This window comes from Teleopsis dalmanni, chromosome 2 (assembly GCF_002237135.1).
Source record: "Teleopsis dalmanni isolate 2A chromosome 2, ASM223713v2, whole genome shotgun sequence".
Taxonomy (NCBI): domain Eukaryota; kingdom Metazoa; phylum Arthropoda; class Insecta; order Diptera; family Diopsidae; genus Teleopsis; species Teleopsis dalmanni.
Window position 1 is genome coordinate 35221753 of NC_051847.1, and position 18779 is coordinate 35240531.

The 18779-nt window shown below is 32.9% G+C and overlaps 3 protein-coding genes across 5 annotated transcripts in view; 1 reads left to right on the forward strand and 2 right to left on the reverse strand.

The window, feature by feature from the left end:
* LOC119679639 (SH3 and multiple ankyrin repeat domains protein 1) overlaps positions 1–18779 on the reverse strand; it is a 358803-nt gene that overhangs the window by 283160 nt on the left and 56864 nt on the right. The window lies entirely within an intron of this gene.
* LOC119679643 lies at positions 1870–2982 on the forward strand. The gene is made up of 4 exons (XM_038092111.1): positions 1870–1993; positions 2058–2386; positions 2501–2740; positions 2797–2982. Exons 1-4 carry the CDS (start codon positions 1920–1922, stop codon positions 2811–2813), a joined length of 660 nt encoding a protein of 219 aa, XP_037948039.1. The 5' UTR covers positions 1870–1919; the 3' UTR covers positions 2814–2982.
* On the reverse strand, positions 4130–5031 carry LOC119679644. Its single transcript, XM_038092112.1, has 3 exons — positions 4915–5031; positions 4513–4844; positions 4130–4437 (listed from the first exon to the last, which is right to left on the reverse strand). The coding sequence occupies exons 1-3, from the start codon at positions 4986–4988 to the stop codon at positions 4280–4282; spliced, it is 564 nt and encodes a 187-aa protein (XP_037948040.1). The 5' UTR covers positions 4989–5031; the 3' UTR covers positions 4130–4279.

Below are 18779 nucleotides of genomic sequence, written 5' to 3' on the forward strand. Positions count from 1 at the left end.
TTTAGATTAGCTCAAACTCAGACATTTGCACTCAAATGCTCCACTGTTTCGATTTTATTTCGTTACTGTTGGGTGTTATTACAGAAATTTAACAGTACTCATATTTCGTTAAGTATGATAATGTTAGCCTGTAAACTAGCAGAATACACTGTAAATATTTTTATAAGGGAACAATTTTAAATAAATAATATATATATCTACATTTATTTAACAATATAATTATATATAATTATATATAGAAATTCTATTGATTACAGTATGTATATCTTTATAATTAATAATTACTGTCAAAATTGTCAAATTGTTTTTGTATAGATCAACAATACTTGATCTACTGATCTACGGTCCGTCATCAGTTAGAAGATAAATAAATGATAATGATTCTAGTATAGTTAAAGTTTAGTGTGGGGCAGAGATAAGCCCCCCCTCAGCCACAAAAGAGTAAAAGTGCGCAATAGCACAAACTCAAATCACAACAACAATACTTGACATATATAAAATTAAGATCTTTAATCTAAATCAATCAAATCTTAAATCTTTAATCTCGAATCTTGATTCTTAAACATTTTGTTAAATATTTTTTTTTTGTAGGTGAAAATCATCAGCAGCCCACTGACTCAGAGGACAATGTGAGAAATCTTATTGCAGTAATTAAGGTAGAGAGATGAGATGAAGAGGTTTTGTACTTAGAAGTCTAAGTTGAAAGACATGGGCATGGTATAGTTGGAAGGTGCGATAGGTTAAGGGGTGGAGTTATTGCGCAAGTGCGGTTAGTAGATTAGCTTATATTCGGTTATAATGGAGAGTGATGAATGCATTCGGATGCCTCTCATCAAAAAATAATGTGTAAACTTGAGAACGCTTGTAGCCAGCAAAATTTTAGAGGTAAGGATGCTAGTGGTTAAAATATTGGGAGATAGGTTATGAAGCCTGCAACGGTACCCACGAGCGAGGGTAAAGAAATACTCACCGATACGAGAAATCTAAGTATTCTTGTAAAGAAGTAGCTGGAGAAGTACTTGTCGTCAGGCTTGCACTTCTAGTTGGTGCAAACACAGAGGATAAATCTTTTCTAAATCTTTTATTTTCTATGATGAAATAGAATTGATTTAATAAAATCACAAAAAACCCTCCAGTAGAAGATATACTTACTTACAAGGCCTCAGAATATGGAAGACTGATGATATAAAGCAAAATCATAGAAAATCGTTACTGGTACATAAAAAGGAGAATTTTTTTATTTTGTTTTTTACAGCAAGGAGAAATGGGATGCCTACGCACTGACCACAATCTGGCACCCCGCAAAGTGAATGCCCGACTCGCACGGAGTAAGCCACACCCCCTCATTCCTAGAGACCTTATCCTATCCCGGGACAGCGTTAGTATTACTTCGAGGTAAGGTCCCTATTAGTCATTTGTGGCTTCCATCGATGTGACCTGCGTCCAGGCCTCGCTACCGCTGCAGGTGATTAACCTTGCCCTTCATCTTAGTGTGATACATGTGCTGCTTCTGTCAAGATCTACTTTTTTCAAACTCAGAAACTTTTCAATAAATATTTTTACGCGATCCCAGTGTGTTTTGTTTAACCACACACTACAAGTAATTGATGACACTAACTCCATAAGCGGATCTGTATTATATCTGTATTGTATAATGAGATAGGATCTGTATCAAAACAGGATAGTTTTCCGAAAAGCAAAACGAGTCAGCTAAGCTTTACAGAACGTAGAGCTAAAGGTAGACTTCATAAACCATACTTGTTAAAAATTAAAATTAATGTATAATCACATAAACATGGACTCTATATAAACATTAAAATTTAAAAATTTTAGAAAAATCAAAACAAATATTTTATTTTCAAACACAATTACAAAAATTTTCCTCGCATATTTTGTAATTTCTTTAATTCAAAAACGAAATGGCATCGCCGAAGAAAGAATCTCAGTCATTTGGGGTTCATGAGCGTCCCATGTTACTAAAAGAACATGTCGCGTAAGTATAAAGACTTCTCTAAAAATAATGCTGTTGTCTTATAAAAATTTATTTTGACTTTCAGAAAATTAAAACAGATTTTGTTTAACAAAGCCAAAGCTTCTCGTGCTGCCAATGATAAATATTCGGTACGCAAGCCCACAAAGGTGGATTTAATACAGTTCGTTCAGTGGGCAAATGACTTCCAGAAATGGAAAGACAGAATTGAATATATGTGCTCAATGAACTTAATGAAATTAATAAAGTCCGAAAATGTGGAACAAAAATTAAAAGCTCAATTCGAGAAACTCTTAAAATTATGTGATATGTTTAATGATATGATGAAGGATTTCTTTATGGGTATGTCCTGGTTTAATGCTGTAGCGACTTTAGCTGCCGCTTCTGGTGGAGTGCGTAAGTTTTCGATTTTATATAATTTAAACCATTATATTTCCTACATAGTTTAGGAAATATAATAAATAAATGAATAAATACGTATGTCCGTATTTATTCATATGTATAATTCAGGTCTTAGTTTAGACGACATAACGGAAATGAATAACAATCTTACTAGCGCTTGGATTCACATCAGTACGGGGTTAGTCACCCTACTACGTCTTAGGTCAGTTGTTAGAGATGAAAATGCTGATGTTGATGAAAATGCAACTCAATCCAAATCGAAAACAGAGCAATCGGCTAGAGGTAATAAAAAGAACACCAGGCTTCAGCAGGTAATACGTGGTGTTAGACAAACACACACAGGCAGAAGTACGTTCTTATTAGTAAATTATTCTTGTGTCAGTACTAATTTTTTTCTTAAATAGATAGTTTCAGATATTAAAGAAAATAGTTTTATCGGAGAGATTCAAGTATTCGTTACAACCGTCTTCGATGTAAGAGGCATGAACATTATTATCCCTGAAGGATATTTGTTTTTTGTTCATATATTTTTTTATTCCTTTTTAATAAAAGTTACTATAACTTATGATAAGACCACTTAAGATTAACAAGATATATTTTATTTATATATATGATATAATGATATATATGATAATATATACCTATGACCTTTTTTTCGTGGTGATAATGTGGAATGCTTTATGCACTGCATTCGCATTACTTCGAGGAGGGTCACTTTTATGTTTTCGTTTCAAGCTGCTTCGAGACCTTCACTTTTTCACTGCATATATAATAACGATATTAAATATATAGTATCTAATTGTTGTCACAACTCATTCTTAAAACTTTATAATAAGAATTTATAATAAGAATGTGATAAGTTTGACAACATATTTCTAAATCTTTGCTGGAGAGGTCAAACACATAACTTATAACCTATATATAACCTGAAGCCACCTTTTATTTATATTTATTTGGAGAAACTTAAGTCCTTTCTGTTCTTGGAATCTTTTTCGAAGACTTAGGCTTAACACTTGCCGTCCATTGTTTGACTGTTTTGGTTTCTATCAGACACAGGTTATAGCAATCATAGGATTTCTTATATAAACGAATACACTTCAATACCCAGACAGCTATATATATCCATGAACTCACTGATGTTACGTTCAAATCTTAGTTAGAATTATATAGTAGTACTTTGTGAGATCAACAACCTTTCCGAATTATGCTTAATATGGACTCTGTCGTACATTAAAATTCAAAAAAGTAGCAGGGCTAACGAAATAGTTAAACTGGGAAACTGACCTATTCTTGAAACTATTATTAAGGAATATTGCTATCGAAAAAACCAAAAAGTCCTGGGTAAAGGAGATCACTTATATAACATCTAGGCTAATGTAACATACATAGCTGAACCTTAATAATAGGAAATCAAGAAAGTTGCTCAGTGTGCTAAGAATGTACACCTTTAAGGTAAAATATTAAAAAACTGCAAATTTCTTATTTATTTTTTTCAATTGGGATTGATTTCTTTTTGAAAACATGTGATTCTTGACGAAATTAATCATTTGTAATGATATCATTACAGCGTATCATATAACACTTGAAGTTTTATTAGTATCAAGTATCATCAAGTACATACGATACCGGATGTATCGCAAGAGCAATAAGTTTTAATTCTTGTGTAGTGGAGGACCCAGGTTATATTCATTAGTAGACAAAAAACGCGAATTAAGAAAAAGTTCATTTATTATCACATATATACAAAAATTTATTTAGAAATAAAGGACTGACTATAAGAGTGTTATAAAACGTATGACTGATGCTCGTGGGATTCATTTTCAATGAATAGGAAAGTCTTCTAAGTAATCCTTTTCCTTAAAAATCATGTTATTTCTGTATATTCTTCTACTTTTTTCTATAAAAGTTTTCTGTGCTAGGATTATGATTGGATTTCATTGTAACAACTGATCGGAGATGTAGTAAGTTGATAATTTCATTACTGATATGAAACCAAGCGTCTCTAACTTTATTACTGAATTCTCTTATATCCTCCAAGTCAAACCCTAAATAACCCATAAATAATTTACAAGAAACGAGTATACAGTATAGATAATGATTAAAATTAAATTGGAACATACACAATTCATCTATACCAGCACCTAAGGACTCAACAGCACTGAACCAAGACATACCAATGCTAAAATCATTCATCATATCATCAAAGATCTCAAGTGTCTTCAACATTTTCTTGTATTGAGATATTAACATTTGTTCTGTGTTTCCAGGATCTGCAAATAGCGTAATATCCAAATTACGCATATCTTTAATTCTACGCTTCCATATCTCAAAATTTTTGATCCAATCAATGAATAATAATAAATCCTGTTTAGTAGGTAAATCAGCCTTTGGGTCTTCAACATTAAGAATACGGAAAGATTTGATATTATTAGACAAATCCGTTTTGACTTTTCTATAGATGGAATGTGATTTAAAATCGATAAATATCAATACTATATTGCATATATGATATGACTACTTACTTTGACTTTTTATGTCTTTTTGTTGTGTTCTTATGAAAACCAAAAGCCTTACGTACAACCTCTTTAATAGACATTCTGTTTCTATTTAGATTTCAGAAATAAAGAATAGATAAAAAGAAAAAAATTTAACTGATTTTTTTAAAAATTATAATTTAGAAGTTTAATATATAAAATTCGGAAATGCATATTTGATTAAATTTTTGTTATACAAATGTAAGTTAATAACGAGATCCAAAACTAAAATCTATTGAAATTGCTTGAAATCAACAACCTCTTATAATTTTTGCAGTTTGTTGCCATATATATGGGTATTTACCTATAATGTCGGATCAAACATGGCATGAAAATACACTTACCAAACCACATATATGAAAAGATCGGGCCACAATTAGAAAAGGCAGATCAACTAATTAATTTTGCTTGCTACTCACTGTCCAACATACCATAATTGCCGTACTAATAGAACCTTGTCTTATTGGTAGGCATGACGATGAATCAGCATTCAAGGCGTATCAACAACTTTACTCTATATTCGAGTTCGGGATTGCAGTTTACCGCTAGGAGTATTAGTTATAGCAATTCAACTTACGGTAAAATCTTTTATAACCAGCCATAGCGACCGTCTAGAACTATTTTTAAAGACTAGGCTAAAGGTTGTGGGTTAAAGGAGGATAAAAGAATGTTTCTCAAGATCATTTTCTTCTTCTTCTGGTATAAGTGCATCTTCAGCTTCTAGAAGCATTCTGTATTGGCTTTGGTGTTGTTTTAAAGACCAAGTTGTTCTATTTTGAGAACAAAGATATAGTTTTTCATTGATAGGTTAGGTTAGGTTGGGGTAGCGGTCTTGTACCTCTATAGACTAGAAGTACGTACAACGCTGAAAAGGCAGCCACCACCATTAGGTATAGATGAAGAAAACCTGACAATTGTATAAGCAGGATGACAGCTGCAGTTAGGTAAGAAACATAGACCTGAACATTTTAGATGTTCTCGTAAGTAAAGGCGGTCACATGATATACAAGAGTTGGAGCGCAGTTTCCTACTTATCCGCAGAACCACAACAAAAGTCATTACAGAATAAATCCAGTATCATAGCATATCTTCTTTGTATGTCAAGGTATAAAGAACTATTATTTATTGTTTGGGAGGTTAGATGGAGATCTTCTCAATATGTTTTAAAATTTATTCTAATTTTTTGAAAATAATTTTATTTATTGTTTTCTTACTGAAAACATCCCAAATTTTTTTCACGACTTATAAATTTCTTTTTCAGAATTCGTGTTATTTTGGAATACCGCATAGGATTTATTCGAACCAAACAAATTTTTTATCTGTAAAGACATTAAGTTCTATATAGTATTTCATTTCTGTCGTGTTTTCGTTTTTGTTTTTGTTAAGTTGTATCGAAGAGTCAAAATAAAAGTTAAACGGAAGTTTAGCAAACATTTGAGAGCAAAATATGTCAGCGTAAAAATTCTACTTTTATCGCAGAAAATATGTAAACATTAGCCCCATCTGTGGTTAAGGGAATAAAAAGTTTCAAGCGAATGTATTCCCAATCTATTGGAAACTTGGTTTTTAGCCACAAAAGGAATCTTTTTCATTTAAGTTTTTCTTTTTATTGCAATCATTTTTCATCGTTTTTTGGTTATTTGTTTGCCTTTGAGAGCTGTTTGCCTCTTATCGGGTTGGATTTGGAAACTCATGCGTTGCGAGGTGAAGTCTTTTATTTTCAATTTTTGGAGTCCAAATACAAAACACAAATCTCACACAACACCGTAAATGCGACTTTTATGCAGGATATGTGTCTGTAGGTCCTTTAAGTAAACATTTGATGTATTTTAAATTTATTTCATTTTTTTACTTGGAACAGTTTTCAAGTGATTACAGTCTTCACTGCTCTGCGTAACTTTAGTTGTCATTGAGATAGCTTTAGTATTTATTTCTCATTATTGTTCTTAACATTCTTATTTACAATTTTATTTTTATTTATGAGTATACTGGCTAAACCACAAACTTTCATCAACCACTGTTTATGAAACATAGTAAAGATGTGGTGGTCGAGAATGATATCAAATGAAAAACTCTGGAAGCAAACCAGCCAAACATCCATAAATATTGAAATCCATAAAACAAAAATATAGGTGGATAGAATATACACTGAGTAAACCATATGATGACATACCGCACACAGCGCTAACGTGGAACCCCCAAGGAACTAGGCGTAGAGACAAGCCCACTACAAAATGCCGAAGAACAATAAACAGTAGCACTGGCGAATCGTTTATGGAGCTTAGACAACTGTCACAGAATATAGATAGATTGAAATCATTTGTTGTATCCTTAAGTGTCTAATGAAGTATGGTATAAATAATAATACAAGTTATAAGGTCATGAAATACAGATTACCCTCTGATTTGATTGATCAGTATACAACACTCTGAAAAAGGAAAGAGACCGACATGAGACTAAAAAACTTTCTTCGTTTTATGTTGTAGAGTAAGCACATAATCGCCAATAATTATTGGAGAAAGCAGAGAGTATAAAAGGTTACCCCATTCGTGTAGCTGATTTAGTAGCATTGTTTCAGTGACAAATAAATAAAGCTATCATCCAAAGCATCATATATAAACCTTAAGGGTTTCCATTTTTCTATATAGATTCTTTAGTAACCATTAATAATTTTATAATAGTCCCATACCAAAAAAGATAGTTCTGTATTAGTAATATTGTATACGAAGAGATTAATGTCAACATAATCTACTTATATGACTGCATTATAGGCAGAACTGTAAAGAAATTTAATGAAGTTGGTTCTGTAACAAAAATCGTAGTAGTACATGCTTGGCTGAAACAATTTGTGCTGTTAGTTGTTTCTTGTGTGGCCCGTGAGTATTCTGTAGTGGTATTCGGGGGGTGGGGAATGGCACTTGATCGCCGAAATTGACGAGTGGCTCCAAGACGTTCTGTTAATAAAATAGTTACTGGAATACTAATAGTGTATTGTTCCACTGCATCGATGTTTTAGTGGTGGCATTTTCCGACAAGGCCTGATCAAAACAACGAAAGTAGACTTATCGGTTCTACTATCTTTTGTTTTATCTGAAAAAGCCAAATAGTTTAACAATGATAATTCGATTAAATATTGTCATTATAAACGAGTATATATTCTCAACAGTTAACATAATTGACTTAACACAGGCAGCTTTGAGGACATCACATTAAGCAATAGATGTCTCCGAATGGAAGTGCTCATAATTATATTTCGGCAAACCCTTCTAATACATTTTCAAGTTTTGGTGAAATGAATTAATCTGAAAATTATGCGATTTGTCACACCTGAAGTTTTATTGTGGAGTTAAGCAAGAATTTGTATTTATGCGGACAATTATGCTGCTCCTCGTGTTTTGTGAATTAATATTTAACAAAATATGTACAATTTATTGCAAAGCATATTCGAACAAGCTTATCAAAATTACTTTAAAAGTATTCGAAATGTGCGATGAGTCACATTTAATGACAAGTTCCATGATATTCTAAATATTAACTAGTTATTGCTGCCAAGAGCAATAATTACTCAATCCAAATAAGCTAAATAAAATTCTTTTTATAGTCTTATTAAAATTAATAGGAAGTGCTTTAAGTAGCATAAGAGTACTACTTACTTAGCACTATTCACTTGTCTGTCTAACTAAACAGCCAGCAACCCAGATACTGTAAATACAGCATCCAGATACCCAACGCTCTCAGCATTAGGCAAATTTTTCTGGGAGAGTACGTTGTAGTGGGTAATAGAGGTTACTGAAGAAATAAGAATACGTTGAAAAGTTTGGACATAAAACAAGCAGCAAGAAACAAACGACAGAGTTCGTTTCGAGACACAAAATTACAGTAATACAGCAATCACCCTATTCTTTAGACAGGAAGTATCGGAGACGATACTGAAGAAATAGCAATGCCGTGAATATTTTGTATATGACATGAGCATCAAAAAATGTGTATCAAAAAATTTATTGTTCCAAAACATAGTTCCTTGCGAGGCAAAAAATCGCTGTAGTGCCAGAAACGATCTATTCTTTAAACATTGGACTCTTGAAATTTTTGTTAACAAAGTTTGCTTATAAACGAAAAAAGAATGCCTATTAGAGAGGTTGCTGAAGAAATATAATTGCTGTGAATTCTTTGGACATGAAATCAGTGGCACAAAAATGTGTTCCAAAAATTTATTGTTCCAAGAAATAGTTCCTTGTGAGACAAAAAATCGCTGTAGTGCCACAAGCGCTCTGTCCTTCAAACATTGTATTCCCGAAATTTTTGTTAACAAAGTTTGCTTATAAACGAAAAAAGAATGCCTATTAGAGAGGTTGCTGAAGAAATAGAATTGCTGTGAATTCTTTGGACATGAAATCAGTGGCACAAAAATTTGTTCCAAAAATTTATTGTTCTAAAAAATATTTTGTTGCGAGAGAAAAAATCATTATAAAGTCGTAACAACTCTATTTTTAGACATGATATCCTGCGATTGTTTTCTATACTCTAAACTTAAAAACTCAAGTGATAATATATCTCAAATGACATAAAGATGACATATATGCGTACCTTAGAATAAGCTTAAGACCCAACCAAAGAAACGATACAATTCTGTTTCTCAAAATAGAAACATCAGTGTCTTAGGTACATAATGTCAAAGAAGGAATAGTTTGAAGGAAACTAGAGATTAATTAAAAACTTTTTGAAAATTTGGAAAACTCAATTTAGTTCTCATCCACACCTTATCAACGTATTCCGTACTGAGCACTGAAACCACATATTTCTGACAATTTCTGAAATGTGCCAATTTCTTTCTTTTCTGCTATAATTCCTATTCACAGTAAACACAAATAAAATAAATAGGCGCATCAATAAAACCACATTACTTTCAGAAGTTCACAAAGTTCTTTCCGCTGACTGTTATAATCTCTTCATGCGGAACTAAAAGTGACAATGCCTAACAATGTGTTTATCCATGATATTACAGTAGATTTTTTTATTCGCACGATGATACAAAATAAACATAAAAATTTTATGTCAAAGAACAAAAACGTGATTAGAATTTTTTAGTCACACATTGACCGCATCGCTTCCCTGTCAACTATTCATATTCATTGCACTAATGATGTCATTCAAGCCGCCCACTCATTATAGTCCACGAGTATTCACCATTAAAGAATTTAGTCTTAAGTCCACTGATTATTTGTGACCGATTATAAGTGAATCGTATGCAATCTGCATGCCGTTATGGTATTTATTAATTTGAACATTCAATTACATTTTCATCCGCAAACCAGCGTCGTCATTTTTTGATTGGCTTTTGTGTTCCATTTGGACTTTGACGAACTCATCAACATTCTTCGACATGGCAAATTTTCTTCTGAGTATTCAAAAGCAGAACAGTTTTCCCGCTTTGTGTGAATGCCAGCCAGTTAAGGATTGATGTTTATGTTTGTGTCTCCATGCAATTGAAGTGCCACTTACTAATACCACTACATCTAGTATTTAGCTTCCCATACACGTACAGGGAAGAGATAAACTCGGGCTTTCTTTTAACAAACAATTTCCATTCATGATTTTATGTGGTGTGGCACAGTATATTTCACTGGCTACGATTTCCTAGTTACACACCTAAGACATTTGCATGAAGGAAGCAATTTCACACAAACGCCATTGAAGGATTTTGCTGGGAACTGCCATTTTGAAAGAAAAACTACTTTTTCCGGTTTCATCTTAGAATGTGCGTAACACTTGAATGTTGACTTAAACGATCCCATTTGAAAATTTAGGCCAAACCAAGGATTTACCCAAGGATTTATATTGCATTTTTTCAGCTCAAACATTGCCTGTAGATATATATACTAATAATATACTGTATATATACTGTAATACTGTATATACTAACAGAACAGAAACTAACTAAGACCCTTTTAACATATGTTCTGATAATAAATTTTCTATTAATAATTCTATACTTACATTTACGAAATATATGTCACAGGTACTAATGGGCGTAGCTTGAAAGGGAGAGCAAGAGACAAATACCCGTTTTAATACCCGTGTGTAACAAACACAAAATTTTTTATAATATTTTGGCCAAGAGTCATTGCCTTATTGGGTCTACTGAAGCTCCTGGTTATACCATTAGTGAAACTGTTATAGTGAACTACTCATTAATCGCGAATCGGAAATAAGAATACTGATTTTGAGTAGAAAATATGGGTTTGTTTTTCAGTAAAATCTTCTAACTACAATACCATTATTCTAACGACTATCCTATTCATCGATCCCATACCGGTTTTCCGGAAGATTTGCAAATCATCCCTCTATGGCACCCATCATCCTGTCACTTATTGAAAATTATTTTCCACGAAAAGATTTTTAAGGTCAGCTAATAGTCAGTGCTAGCTTAATCAACTGAATAGATTAGATGTCGCAAAAATTCCTTCTTTGGTTTTTTGATTGGATGATTTTTTGAACAATGAAAGCAGATGCACTAAACAACTTCTAATGGTTGGTTTTCGGACAATTTTTAGCATTTAGTCAATCCAAAAAGGTTACAAGAATAGCTTCAGTGTATCGATCATTAAAGTTGCTTTTACATCCTAAAACATTGACATTCGATCTATTTTTGATTATCGACTACGATGACTAGTCAATGTAGTTTTATTCTCATATCTTTTATAATTCTTGGTGACTTCAACAGGAAATGTTTGTTCTGGACACTTGTAGCCCTTAACTAAGTGACAGCCGTGAGGATTTTGATAACAATGTTGAGCACCACCGCCAAAAATGGCTCACAATTACTAAAACAAAAAGAAAGTCATAATAATTTTTGGAAACTACCTCTATGCTACCGAATATATGTATCTACCGATTTATGTATCTATGGTACATATAATCGGTTTTGTCAAAAAATCAAATAATGTTGTTTGTAATCACAACTTTTGAGGGACTGAACTTGATTCCTGATTCTAGAGTGAACTTACTTACTTATTTGGCCATAAGAACCCGTTACCAATTTTCAGCATAATGCAGATGGCTTTCGAAGCGTCTCTGCTGCGTGCGCGCCTTCGCCAATCTCGTACATCAAATTCGGTTAATGCTTTCTGAACTTGATTACTCCACCGGAGACATGTTTACCTCTATGCTTTCTTTTTGAAGCTTTCAGTGAACTTTCTTCTGAAATTCTCTAAGGATCACATATTCTAAGCAATTGCCTTTAAGGATAATTTTCTGCTATGGCTATTAAGCTATCATTTCTATATAAAATCTGGACACAGGAACTGAGGAGATTTTGAGGGGTACTGATTATGATAAGCTCGTTAGTGTATTTCAGGTGATCGAGAATCGAAACTTATTATGAAAAAAAAATGGAGTGACCTTTATACGACTACCTCATCAGTGAATATTTCATATACCCGCGTGAACCAACCTGGATGAAAGGAAAAGTTGTTATAAATGCATTCCTAAATCTTATATCGTTTCTAGCAGAATCACTAAATGGAACAAACTTAAAAATAAAAAGAATTGTTTTTGTATATCTAAATAAAAATGCGGTAGGTCCAAAAAAGTGCTTGTCTTAGCACTTCAGATCAGTGGCATTGCGTCAAAAGTAACACCAAAACAAATAAGAAAAATGATTCATTTATTTTGCTTGGAGCCTACGGAAGTTGTAGAGGAGCTGCTTATGTTGTTCAGTGTGGCAGTAGTAGTTGAAAAAAAGAAGTACAAGTTAAAATTGCTGATAACAAACAACAGATACAACATGTTGCTATCGACGTTGAATGAACTGTTGTTGCACCATAAGCCACTGTTGGCAGGGAAGAGCTGTTCACTGTTGGTACCGTTGGGTATTTGAGGTGAATTTAATTTATTGGAACTACTGTACGGTGTGAATTCGACGTCAGCCAGTTGGAAAAATGAAGATACATGCAAATTACAATTTCAAAATAGTTGAGCGGAATGAATTTGAAAATATCCGTATCTAAAAAGTATTTTTTGTGACTATTGGGAAGCTGTCTTCACTTTCGTTTTATGGTGCAAAAAATTGGAAAAAATATTAGTTCTCTTGAAGGAAATGGTACGGACTTTAAGTACCGTAAAAAAAAATTTAATTTATTTACTCTAAATGAATCAATTTCACTTAAAATTCAATTTATTTACTTAATTTTTTGCATAATATCTATGAGATATTTCAATTGTGTTTCATTTTAGTTTCACTAAATTCTCTCTTCCGATACACTTGATGTGTTGCAAATGAATTTTGAAGTCAGTGAACCATAAAGATATCGACAATGAAGCAAGACACCAAGACAACTACTTTGATAGTAAGATGGAAAATTATTTATCTTTGGAATATTGGTAATAATTTTTGATACTAAATAATGGACTCTATTATCAATATCGGTAATAGTTTTCGAAACTAAGTAATTATTTGTTATATTTTTTAGTCTAAAGTAAGTACTTTACTTTACTTTGGTACGTACCAATCCAGAAGTATGGACTACAACTTCAATCTTTAATAATAACAAACATTACTTCTCCTAAAGCTTTTTCTTCTTTCTAATGAATGAATGATATTATAGTCAAGTTTAGAGTCAAGCCTCCAAATCATATAGGCTTGATAAAAGACTTATAAAGCTTTAATTCTGTTTGTTGGGAGAATGATTTATTTCCTAATCATCTACTAAGCCTGAAGTTGCTACCATGTGTAAAACTGATTCTCCATTAAATCCCAAAATACGAAAGCTAAAACTTTTCCAGCCGATTGTTGAGTTCGTGGTCGTACTACGAACACTACTTCCGAGCACTACTCCTGAGCTCCACCAATTCTGTGGCTTATTTTTCACATCAGGTGTGAAGTAATGGATCCATGTTTTATGAATTGTCACTACTCGACGCTCACAGACAGCTACACACGGTTTACACAACATTATATTTATATGCTTATGGCTTATTGATAATATACGGAAGAGGTCTTAGCACTTCAAATTCATCCCCTGTCTACCTAGGTAATTCCTACGTACTGTTCAAAATAGGATTACAGATAACCAAAAGAGAAGAAATGTGACACAAGAAAAATAAAAATTGAATATTACTTCCATTTTTTTGGAGATAATAATACCTTCACTGCATCTCTAAAGACATGAAATTCGGTCTCTCTAACACTTTCTTGTACCAAATTCATTGTAGGCAGATGTTCGCATCCGTACATCTCTGAATGTCGGGATATGGATATGCATTTATGACAATGAATGTGTAACACATTTGAAATCCACACAAAAGGATTAAAGCACTTAGGATGCTTTTAGGAACATTGCTTGTCTAATTCACATGGAAGCAATTTTTTTTGGAGTAAGTGGAAGTAAGTGGAAATATGTGACGCACTTGCCACATCAGTGAAAACAGATTTTCGTCCATATGAAGTGCAAAACATACCAACATGTTGCATAAAAATTTAATTTTTTTTTTTGCAGTTGTAACGCATAAATTGTTGATTATGTTATGCTTTGTTAACGATATGTTAGCAACAGAAATTAACACTAACAACAAAACGCTTGTAGCGTACAGATTGCTGTTTGCAACAACAATTATTCGTGCCACAATGAAAGTGGCAGGAATAAATGCAGCAACAAATTATCATTTAAATTGAGTTTAACAATAGCAATTGAAACGCCAAAATTTGAAATGAAAAATTTCCAACAACAACAACAGCAACAGCATCCAAACAACAAATCTTGCATGCAACAAAAATTTATGAGCAACAAACGCGCATCGCTGCATCTGCAAAGAAGCGTTTGACGTCAGTTGTGAGCAATGCAATCATTGTTGCCCGTCGTTTGTTGTTCTTAGTGTTGCTACTATTGTTGTTGCTGTTATTGTAGTTGTTGTTGTTGTTGCAGATGATGTTGCTACATATGTTACCTACATCACTTCTGGGTATTTTGTGGCGCTTCCCGCTATGCTTTGCGATTTTTGTAATGATATTTCGGTTGCTGTTGCTGTTGCTGTTGCTGCTGTTGTTGTTGTTGGCGTTGGTGTGGTAATTAATGAGGATGGTTGGAATGTATCTTACTATTTATGAGTATTGCATGTGGCTGATATTGTTGATGTTGTTGTTGTGCATTGTTTAACAACTTCTGAAAGTAGTTATGCATTGCTACAGATAATCAAATAATGCTTTGGTGTTGTAATAATTACCAAACTTTTAATATGAGACAAGCAACATGATTGGCTTTCTTAAGCTAAACCATTCCATCCTTTGATTGAATCATGAATATGGAATGCAAAGTGGAAGCTCCTCATACTTCCACTCTGTATACTCTCTGTAGAGTCCCTCATCGCGTATGTTTGCTTCATCGATGGAGTAAAACTTGTGCACTGGCAATATGCTGCTGATGTTAAAGGAGACAGATTTAATGTAACTGTTTCGTTGGGAATATCGGTCACAATTTTTCAAGCAGAATTGCATACTATTCAAATCTGTATAATCTGTACAAATCTATATAATCCAGAAATAGACGAAACAAAAAATGGTGCTAACGATCATAGACTTCGACAGGTCTAAATGAAATTTATATCGAAGTTCCTGAAGCAGAAGTCCATGTTATTGAAATATATGTTTGATGATCCCTAAGAAGGCAAAACAAAATGTGATGTTGATATTCTAGAACCCAGATTTACAATAAGCGCTCTGCTGGGAATATCTGTTACAGTTTTCGAAGCAGAAGTGCTATTAAAATCTATGTTATATAATGTACAATAAAATTTCTAGCATTATTACAAATTCGAAATAGCCAAACATCTAAAAATCTCTCCAATCTTAAACTTCCAAATTTAAATTGGTTAGAAGCTGTACAAGCTTCCTTCATTGGAGCCTCCATGCGGGATATCCTCCTTGATCATCTTTCAGGTGTTACTTTATTCGTTGCTGCTAACTGATATATTAGATTGTTCTAACCAATTTAATTTAAAGTCACCTGCCAAACTAAGGAAATACTTAGAAACAGAGAATTTAAGCTACTTGAGAAGGATTGGGTGGACACTAGAGGCTTAAAGCTAAAAAGTTTCAAGTAGTTGATTTGAGTCAATAATTAAAATCAAAAGTTTCTTTATCTAAATATATCTGAACTCAGATTAATCACTGGAGTCTTAACTGGATCTGCTTGAATTAACTGCCACCTTTTAAAGATAAGAATAAAGGACCATGATATCTGCAGATTCCGTGAATTGCAAAGTGAAACTTACACCCATCATATCTACTAGTACCCTGCGGGTGCCAGAAAACACATTCAATACCTGTATTAGGCTCTCATTGAATCGAAAGGTGTGGTGTCTTTCTGTGGTGTCTTTTTATGATGTCCTTGTGTGTTGTCTTTCTGTGATGATTTTCTGGTATCTTTCTGTGATGTCTTTTTATGATGTTCTTGTGTGGTGTCTTCCTATGATGTCTTTCTGTGATATCATTGTGTGATATTTTGGTGCCAACCAGCTCAAATGGATTTGAAGTAATTTGTCATTTCAATAGAAATACTAAGGAAGAGTTTCTAATAGTTATTTTAAAAAAATGAAGCTTTTATTTATACGTTATAAATATAATTCTATTAAAGTCAACTTATTTACTTCATCAGAAATTGTGAGATACCAGTATTAAGAGATACCAGAAGGATGTGCTAAGAAATTAATTAGAAACAAAATATCCAAAATTAAATTAAATTCTCAAATTGAACCAAAAATCTACTAACTCTTCACTTGTGTACTTCAAAAGTTCTTTAAGTTATGAAAATCCCAAATCAGCAACAATTTCTGTTCGAAGCAATTTGTTGAAGTCAAAGTTGCTCATACTTTTGTTTAGATGCAAGTAACATTGTATCTTATAAATAACTTTAATGAGATTCCTCTTCTGCCGCCAGCGATTGGTGGTCTGACATATCTAAAAAGGCGAAAAGGCAACTTCTTGGTCAACTTTAACGAAATTCTTTCGTGCTTCCTTGCTGGTGGGATTGTTGCAAGTTTAAATTGCAACTCACAATTCCCAAAACATAGTTTAGCAGCTTTTGTGTGGCAAGAACGAACGTTTGTGAACGCAAATGTGCAAGTGCTCCACTCTGACATACACAATCCGTTCCTTTCATCCTTCCATCGTTCCATCTTTCCATCCAGCATTTGTGTGCAAATTTGTCTTTTACCTTAAAAATGTTGTTTTTAGTACGAACACACATAACCGTGGGTTATTCCAAGCATGTTCCCTACAACTAAATTCTGTGTTTAAACTGCATACAATGTGGCAAGATGCGCTATTGTCAGGGGACATCATAAAAAATTTTTACTTGAGAGTTACGCTAGAAATGGAGTCAAACGAAATTAAAATAAACTTTGAGTTATTTTTGGAGATGCACAAAGCATAAAAGTGTAATCACTTACCTGTAATGCGATACCTTCCCCACAGATGTCCAGGAGCAAACAAGTTCATTTCTTTTATTATGATCATCATCTGCGTATCCAAGTAGAGTCAGTAATAACCTCTAACGCTTGTTTGCAAGGAAAGAAAGATAAAAATGTGAGAATGCCACTATTTGCAGTAATGTTTAACTTTAGTTAAACGTTTGAATTATAAATCATAGAAAAAAAGATAATAGATACATAATAAAATATATAAATGCAAAATATCTGTTGTGTACCCAGTTAATCATCCGTTATGAAGTCATCTTTATTATGCGTTTCTGAATTCATTAAGAGGTGAGATGATGTCAAGCAACTCTGAGCAGCAAGTTGTGTTGTTTGTTGAGGATAGAAATCCGTAATATCACAATTAATAATAATCATTATTTGTACTTAACTGACCTTTAGTGTCCAAGGCTGCCACTTTGACCTAAACTAACCTTACCTAAAGATAGAAAGAGATCTTTCAAAAATGTTGCTATTAAATGAGTTTTTAGTCAAGATATTGCGGTTGATAAAAATTATAATAAAGAATCCGCTATATATTGTATTATTCCAAATTTAACAATATTTTCTCAGTGTATTTTCCGTTACACTAATGTTGAGATTGACAATTAAACCACATGTGGTAAATTCTTTTATGAAACAAGACTTCTTTTCACCTGTCTAACAATGATGAGAATATTATTTTAGGATTCTTTGTCAAGTCGAGATTTTACAGTTGAGCTACCAAAACACCGTAATCCGCTTCACATCAGATTGAAATGTATTGAAACTATATCAAACCTACCTCTTACCACATTTTGTAAGCTATCCATTTATTACAAATCAGAAGACTGATTTCAAATACAGAAGTTAATTAATTAAATGGGTTTTATGCATCTGATAATCATAGGTATATTCCTTGCTGTTGACTGTCATGTTATAGAATACTCTTAACATCAGTGTTCAACTTTGACCCAGCTGAGAACATTGGTTCCACCAGCATTAATGCTACCGCCAATAGCGTTGTCCTTAGGTAGATTCAAAACATTTCTAACCCTTCTCACTACTTTGATAATCCGTTTCTCAACAGTTTTATTAAATCTTTGTCTCACACTGTTTTTATGGAACATTCAACTATTAAAAAATATGTCATAACCAAAGACCTTTGATTTATTATAATTTATCATAACATATAATCTAATAAGTTATAATTTCTCAAAATAGTCTAAACAATAACCAGTTCAAAGGCAGACTACTTTGAGTCTATATATCAATATGGTGCGCCAAACTTATATATAGTCCTGGTCTCCATTTTCTATGCTCAGTATTTATAGCGAGTGTTGAGCAATTGTTTTATTTATCTTTTGTTGACCTTATATAAATACTCAAGAAAAATTGAGGCTCTC

Excerpts from the sequence above, each read along its gene's own strand:
- LOC119679643 (XM_038092111.1), top strand. The coding sequence starts at position 1,920 with ATGGCATCGCCGAAGAAAGAATCTCAGTCATTTGGGGTTCATGAGCGT. Across the intron at positions 1,994-2,057 it reads TTACTAAAAGAACATGTCGC|AAAATTAAAACAGATTTTGT; the intron begins GTAAGTATAAAG and ends TTTGACTTTCAG. Across the intron at positions 2,387-2,500 it reads TGCCGCTTCTGGTGGAGTGC|GTCTTAGTTTAGACGACATA; the intron begins GTAAGTTTTCGA and ends TGTATAATTCAG.
- LOC119679644 (XM_038092112.1), bottom strand. The coding sequence starts at position 4,988 with ATGTCTATTAAAGAGGTTGTACGTAAGGCTTTTGGTTTTCATAAGAAC. Across the intron at positions 4,845-4,914 it reads AAAAGACATAAAAAGTCAAA|AAAAGTCAAAACGGATTTGT; the intron begins GTAAGTAGTCAT and ends TTCCATCTATAG. Across the intron at positions 4,438-4,512 it reads TGCTGGTATAGATGAATTGT|GGTTTGACTTGGAGGATATA; the intron begins GTATGTTCCAAT and ends TGGGTTATTTAG.